At 53.5% G+C, this 7,527-nt stretch overlaps 1 protein-coding gene across 1 annotated transcript; it reads right to left on the bottom strand.

The window, feature by feature from the left end:
* Window positions 1-258: 258 nt before the first annotated feature.
* WAS (WASP actin nucleation promoting factor) lies at window positions 259-6,773 on the bottom strand. Its single transcript, XM_045795470.2, has 12 exons — window positions 6,584-6,773; window positions 6,121-6,261; window positions 5,200-5,286; window positions 4,996-5,098; window positions 4,842-4,883; window positions 4,696-4,749; window positions 3,898-4,072; window positions 2,848-2,890; window positions 2,490-2,643; window positions 1,889-2,292; window positions 1,506-1,620; window positions 259-562 (listed from the first exon to the last, which is right to left on the bottom strand). The coding sequence occupies exons 1-12, from the start codon at window positions 6,713-6,715 to the stop codon at window positions 507-509; spliced, it is 1,506 nt and encodes a 501-aa protein (XP_045651426.1). The 5' UTR covers window positions 6,716-6,773; the 3' UTR covers window positions 259-506.
* Window positions 6,774-7,527: the final 754 nt, after the last annotated feature.

Below are 7,527 nucleotides of genomic sequence, written 5' to 3' on the forward strand. Positions count from 1 at the left end.
TTCCTGGTTTCATATCTGTCTCCTCCACTAGAATGTTGACCTCACTAGGTTTTCTTCCCACCGCTTTAGCTCCAGCCCCTAAAGTAGAGCCCGGCAACAAATGTTCGTGAAAAGAAAGAAGGGCAGAAGGAAACAAAGAAATAAATGAGGGCATAAATGAGTGAATAAATAAATAAATGAAATAGGATAGATGAATAAAAGAGACTTTGGGGATAAAGGACCCCAAATGTTCACATTTGGAATATAAACCAACTGAGATTTAGAGAAACAAAAAGACAGTTATTTTATTTTGGTTTCAAAATCCTTATGTGAGGAGAACCGAGAAATTCTGTATAAAAAGGGGCCCTGGCTACTGCTAGGCTGAATGTTGGGGACCAGTCTGAAATAACTGCATTGGAAGGGTCGGCGGGGAAGAAACAGGGCCTGAGGGGCCTGGAGGCCAGGAGTGGAGGGCAGCAAGCAGCGGCTGCCAGGGGAGGAGGCTCAGAATTGGTGGGGAGGGTGACTCAGTCGTCCCACTCATCGTCCTCATCCTCGTCGCCGGCCTGGTCCTCCCCTTCGTCTGGAGGGAGAGAGAAAGTGGGACTTAGGATGGGCAGAAGGGTTCAAAGGCCCTGGGTTGGGTGAAGTTCCTGGGGTCTGAGAGGTCAAGACTCAGGGTTCTGGGGGGCTGAGATCTCCTGGGGGCCCGTGCGGTTGGATGAGGAAGGGGCCCTTCAGAGGAGGGAGAGTTAGGGTGTGGGTTGGAGTTGGAATGGAAGTTAATATCATTGTCAAAAATGTGGTTAGTTGGGATATTACTGTCACACAAGGGTTAATGTTAGGTTTGTTACCTAATGGGGTGAATTTAAGTATTATTAGCAAGGCAGAGTCTATTACAATATGACTGTTTCATAGCACGCTAATGTTAATATTGTTGACCCATAATGGGTTATTGATGATCTCACTGTCAGAAGAGGTTTGTTCAAATATTGTCGTGTGATGGATTCATACCCATCTTATGGACATACCGTGGGATTGATGTTAATACTGTCAGTGGTAGGTTGAGGTTCACGTCACCCTCATCTAATTGTCATATAACGGCAATATCATTGCCACATCAGGGGATTCATTGTTACCATTATTATAGAAACACTGGGTTGGGATATTATTATCACATTATGAGCTCGTGTTCCTCTATTGACACACGGAGTTGAAGTTATCATTGTCCAAGGTGGGGTTCTCTAGAATATCATCACCCATGGGCTAATGTCAGCACTCCGGAGCATACGGGATGACGATTACTATTGTGGACATACCGTGGCACTGATGTTAATGTTATTGTCAAAGATAGAGGGAGTTATATTACTGTTGCAGAATGACAGTGTTAACACTGTCTAAGAGGAGACTGATACGAGACTCACGATGGGGCGACGGTTGCTATTGATGGTAACCGGTGTGCTTGTTTTCGGCCCACCCTGGCCTGGGAGCCGGGCTCGCCTTACCGGCAAAGGGCGGGCTCTCACCTGAGGAGTGGATGGCTTTGCTTCTCTTCTGCATCACATGCATCAGGGCTCCCACCAGCCCTTCTGAGCTCTGAGGCGGAGGCTGCAAGGCTGAGCTCTCTGGGGCCCCGGGCGTCTGCAGCAAGCAGGGTGCAGCACAAAGGGTTCAAGGCCTGTGATAGGAGCACCCCTTCCTGCCCCCTCCTCGTTATTTCCCCTCCCATCCGCTCCAGTCCCCTTCGGGATTCCCAGCCTACCTCTCCCCACCGGCCTCCCAGCCCTGTCACTGAAACCCAAAAGCCTGAGACCTCCGTCAGTTTCAGCCCTGCCCCCCACCATATCCTGACTTGCCCAGCACCCCCGAGTCCCAGACCCCCCCAGTCCTCCATCTCGCCGGTCTTCACCTTGTTCAGCTGAATTCCCTGCCGGATTTGATCCAAAAGTGCCCCCCGACCTCCACCAGGAGCCAGGCCCCCCGTGGGCCCCAGAGCAGGAGGTGGGGGAGGGATTGGCCCATCCCCAGAGCTGGGTGGTGGGGGTGGGGGTGGGGGGGGTGGAGGCACAGGGGGCCCTCCAGCTCCAGGGGGCGGAGGGGGCAGTGGTCCGGAACGTCCAGTGGCTGGAGGGGGTGGTGGTGGAGGGCCCCCTCGGCCTGGGGGTGGGGGTCCCCGGGGAGTGGGTGGGGGTGGAGCACCTCCCAAAGGTACAGGGGGCAGTGGACCAGAACGACCCTTACTGCTCCCCATAGTAGGGGGCCGGGGGGCCTGGTTTCCTCCTCTGGATGGTGGTGGGGGCGGTGGAAGCGGTTCTGAGGGGGAAAATAACACAGAGCTATTGTTACAGTTCTCCTCAGAGTCTCCATTTTGCTCATTTGTAACATGGGCGCCCCAAATGACCACCTCTTGATTCAAGCAGTATGAGGGTTTCCATGACGACTGAGTGACTGTTTGCAGTGTATCTCTTAGGAACCAGCTACTAGGGCTGGAGAAGAAGGGGGGCGCTCACCCTGGCGCCTCATCTCCTGCCGCACAGCCTCCAGGCCACCCTGGTCCTCAATGAAATCGTAGATAAGTTTGGAGGTCTCGGCATCCGTGAGCTGGGCCTCACTGATTCCTGCCCTGGAGAACAGACTCCGCAGGTCCGGGTCCAGGTTATTTACCTGCCCAGGAGGAAAAAGGCCAGGGCAGGGGTGGGGGAATAAGGCAGATAGGGGAGGGGCACGGGTTAGCACTGGGTCTGCCCCAAATGGGGATCTGAGTTAGAAGTGTAGATAGGGTGGGGTCTGGGGGTAGGTCTGAGCCAGGGGACTACGGAAGCGTAGGTGGGTAGTTAAGTGGGTCAAGGGGTCTTTGGAATTACTCACGTCAAATCCATTCTGGGGGTCCCACCCCACGTGGCTGACATGTCTGGGGGAGGTGAGGAGTTCCCAGTGAGGCCCCACTGCCCTTCCTTCCCTCCCTTCCTAGTGAAGCCCTCTTGCCCTCCCCTGCCCAGAGGGACTCTGAGGAGCCAGAATTAATGGATGAGTCCTAAGTGAATGAATGAGTGACTGAATGAGAGCAGTAGTTAGGGAATTAGAAGGGGTCCATAGTTTGTAGCGCCCATCTGTCCATCCATCCCTTTTTCTACCAACCGTCCACCCATCCATTTGTCCACCTAGCCATTTGCATTCACCTGTCAGAACCCCGATCTATGGTATATTTGTCTTTCTACTCATCCGCCCACATACATGTTTGCCCATTGGTCTGCCAACCTGTCTCCACACACACTTGTCCGTCTACCCATGTGCCCGTCTTTCAATCCATCCACTCTTTTGCTGCCTACTCAACCACACACTTCTATTTCTCTACTGAACCGTCCATTCATCCATGCATCTGGCCGCCTATCCATCCCCATCCACCTTCTCTGTGAACCAACCAGATATCCATCCGTCTGTCCACACACTCGTCCACTCACCCATCCGTCTACCCTCCTACTTCCCATTTACCCATCTACCCATCCATCCAACCGACCCATTCATTCATTGGTTCATTCATTCATTCATTCATTCATCCAACCAACCATTTATCTACCCACCCACCCATCCACTCACCCACCAGCCCACCCAGGGTGGGACTAAGGTGAAGCAAGTGAGGTGCCTAGGGTGCAAAATTTAAGGAGGCCCTCACTCTCCGAGTCATGAATTGCAGTTTCATGACCCTCAGAGTAACTGCCTCTGTAAATTTTGCAACCTTGGTGCCTCGTTTGCTTCTCGCTAGTCTTGGCCTTGCACCCACCCACCTATCTACTCATCTACCTACCCACCCACCCATCCATCTGCCCATCCTTCCATCCACCCAGCTCTCTTCCTATCCATCTTTTCATCTGCCCCCCGCAACAGGGATCTGTGGGACTAGTGGGGAGAGGCTCTCACTTGAATCCACTTGGTGCGCCAATATCAGCCTTGCTGATCTTCTTCTTCCCTGAGCGTTTCTTATCAGCTGGGCCAGGCCCAGGTGCTGGGAGCCCACGGTATCGTGAACTCGTGATGTCCGGGTTCTGGATGTCCACTGTTACTAGCCCCAGGGACAGTTGCCCAGATGCCAGGCCTGTGGGGAGAACAGGGTGATTGAGCCATTGACCTACTTATCTACCAACCAAAGCACAGGGGCAAGAGACAGGGCCAGTGTTGGGGGAATCTGTGTGTGTGTTTGATGGTCATGGAGGGAGTGGGTGAGGGGTCCAAACAGGGTTTATGGAAAAGTGGATGGGTGGGTTCCACAAACCATTCTTGCCTTCACCAATTCATTTATTATTCATTCACTCACGTTTATCACTTAAGTATAGATTCATTCATTCACGGCTCATTGACCAATTAATTTGTTAAATTATTCATTCAGTCAGTCAGTCAATCATTGCTTTCTTCACCAATTGAAAGGTTATGTCACTTATTCATTTATTCGTTGTTCAATGCATTCACTCAGTCGTTAATTGAGTCAATCATCCATCCATCCATTCATTCATGTATCCACATACTCATTCACTTATACATCTATGTTTTCACCTTCCCATCAGTTTATCCTCCACTCAACCATCTATCCACCCACTCATTTGCCCACCTATCTCCGCACTCCCCCAGCTACTCATCCATCCACCCACTCCCCACCCATCTATCCATCTACTCCCCCACCTGCCTGTCCACCCAGAGACGCAGGGAAGAATCAGCACTCACCTCCTTGGTCTCCACCTGGATGTGGGGGCAAGGGTGGGAGCCCTCCTCTTCTCTCTGGAAAGATGGAATGGGTAGAGAGCTATTACAACCCTGCCTCAGGTTCCTGGGCTAGCCCCTTATTACCCTCCTTGAACTTGAGGACTCACCTTCATTGGCTGGTGCTGGTGGTGCGGGTAGCTGGCGTCTATCTGTGAAGAGACAGGTGGACTGGGAACCAGAACCATAAGAGGGGCTTCTCCAGCTCCCTACTCTTGCACACACTTCTGCCCAACCTCCTTTCCTCCCCGAAGGCCTCCTCACCTCCACTTTGCCTCTGATTCCTTTTTTGGATCTTCTCCTGCACCAGGGCCCGGAAGGCCTGGGCCTCGCCCTCGTCTGCAAAGTTCAGCCCTGCTTGGCAGGCCTGCATACATCTTGGGCTCAATAGCCTTCCAGGCCCCCCCGCACCTTTCCCATCTCCTCCCCACACCCCACCTGAGACCGAGGGGTTGAGGGGTCACTCACATCTCCAGCAAAGGTGTGGAAGAAGGGGGTGGGAGTGGAGTAGACCAACTGTGAGTACAACTCCTGTTCCCAGAGCAGCCGACCAGTCTGGAGAGGTGGGGGAGGGGGAGAACATTAGCACGGAGGCATGCCCTGGGTGGCAGGCCTCTGTTATCTGGGCAAGAAGAAGGGTGTCCTAATTTGGGGCCCCAGGGTCAGATCAGAGACTTCCAGCTTATAGTCAGAGAGTCGGGGGTCTAGATGTCGGGTGTAGAGGGTTGGGGTACAGTATGGGAGTTAGACATTGCAGTCAGAGATTTGGATTTGGGGTTCAAGGCCCTAGATGTGGGACTTGGGGGCTTGAATATGAGGATTTAGGATTCCAGTCCTAGGAAAGTGAGCCCATTCATAGACTCCATCTTACACCCTTCCTTTATGGTGGCCTTCATTTGGGCAGGTAGGGCTCCAGTACTGGGAGTTGGGGTTGAGATTTGAGGTTCAGACACACAGACTTGGAAGTTTTGCCTAGACTGATCTAGGTATATGCAATTTGACGTTTGTGAGGCAGAGCCATGGCTTAGGAGCTAGGCAAACATTTAGGGTCCAGGAGTTTTGATGGGGGATTTCTGGGACCCAAAAGGTTGAGTTTAGAACAGATTTGAGGTTCAGGTAAAAATACAGTGCTCTTTTTTGGGGGGTTCATGAAACAGATTAGATTTAGGAGCTACACTAATAGCTGGGGGTTATAGATCTTGACATGGGGGTTCTGGGGTCCGTCATCAAAGACAAAGAAAGTAAAACCAGAGTTTGACGTCTGGATGAAGTCTTTGGTTCTGGGGCTCGGGGGTTCACTGATCTGTCTGAGGCCGCGGGGCTTTGGACGCAGATCTGGGTTTGCGGTTGAAAACTGGTTTGCACGTCCAGCGGGGGGATGGGGGTCACCTGAAGGCTGTAAAGACGGATGAAGTAGGACTTCTGGGGGTTATCCTTCACGAAGCACACAGCCCCACAATGCTCCTTGGTCCAGTGCTCAGCTCCAGGAGGCAGTGCCAGGTACAGCTGAACAACGGCAGTGGCCAATGTCTGGGAGGGGAGAGCAGGGCTCAGGGGAATCCGGTCAGCCAGAGGGTCTAGTTCTTCCTTGGCCGTGGCTGTCCTGACTCCAAAGCAAGAGCCGCAGCCAGAGGGAAAGTAGATAGACATCGCAATCGAGATCTTCCTGGGATCAGTGAATGGGGGTAAGTGGGTTTTAGGAGAGGGGGTGATGGAGAAGGGAGGGAAGAGGGGAGGAGGGGAAGAAAAGGGAGGAAAGGAGAAGGATGGGGAAGATGAGGAGGCAGAAGAGGAGGAGAGGAAGAGGAGGAAAGGGAGGGAGACAGGAAGGGCCAGGAGATCCCCAGCTCACCCAGCATTTCCGACCCAGCATCTCGAAGAGTCGCTGGTTCTCGTGGTCCTGGAGGAGTGTGGAGGGTATGTTCTGCTGAACCCCTGGTCCTCCGCGACCCCCAGACCTGCCTCCCACAGGGCCCCCACTCATGGTGCCTCCTGCCCTTGTCCTCTCCGGCCAGGCTCTGGGTGCAGGGTAAGAAGAGGAACTTCCGCAGTGTGCAGGGGAACAGGAAGTACAAAAAACCACAAGGGAAACAAGTCCTTCAGGGGCCCCTGGGTGGGCCCAGCCTCCTCCTCCCTCCCTAAGACAGGCTTGGACCCTCCTCCCTCAGAATGGGGCCCTCCTCCATTTGACTGGTTAAGACCCATCTTTTGGACCAGCTCATGTCTTCCTCCTTCTTTCTTACTCCCTGAGGCCCATCTCCCTCTGACTGGCTCAGACCCTCCTCCCTCTCATTGGCTGGGAGCAAGAGCTAGGCCCCTGCTGTACTTCTGCTGGAGGACGCTATGGTGGGGAACAGTCCTGGGGCTGGGCGGCCTCCTTTGTCCCCAAAGCATCCAGCTGGTCTGGGCCTAAGGCCCAAGGCCCCTCATGCGGAAGGGTTACTGTGTTAAAACTTTTCCTCTAATGACATTGTGAGTGTCTGGGATCCCAGCCCTCTCCTGAGACCCCCCAACAACGCACAGGCACCCAGCTCACTTCCCCATCCCTTAACCCCCCCCCCCCCCCGCAGTTCCCAAATCACTGTCTGCTTTCCATCCCTTCACAGCGTATACAAATGCCTAGGCAATGTCTTGTTTAATCCCCTTTGCTTTTGAACCTTTAAAAGTCCGGATTCTTGGGGCGCCTGGGTGGCTCAGTCAGTTAAGCGTCTGCCTTTGGCTCAGGTCATAATCCCAGGGTCCTGGGATTGAGCCCTGGGTCAGGCTCCTTGCTCAGCAGGGAGCCTGCTTCTCCCT

The sequence above is a fragment of the Ursus americanus genome, chromosome X, assembly GCF_024610735.1.
Source record: "Ursus americanus isolate L20-20 chromosome X, mUrsAme1.1.p, whole genome shotgun sequence".
Lineage (NCBI taxonomy): Eukaryota > Metazoa > Chordata > Mammalia > Carnivora > Ursidae > Ursus > Ursus americanus.

What these genes read in the sequence shown, in the direction of transcription:
- WAS (XM_045795470.2), bottom strand. Translation starts at nt 6,715, where the DNA reads ATGAGTGGGGGCCCTGTGGGAGGCAGGTCTGGGGGTCGCGGAGGACCA. An exon ending in TCCGTCTTTACAGCCTTCAG is followed by an intron (nt 5,287 to 6,120) that starts GTGACCCCCATC and finishes CCACCTCTCCAG; the next exon opens with ACTGGTCGGCTGCTCTGGGA. An exon ending in GCAGGAGATGAGGCGCCAGG is followed by an intron (nt 2,293 to 2,489) that starts GTGAGCGCCCCC and finishes TTTCCCCCTCAG; the next exon opens with AACCGCTTCCACCGCCCCCA.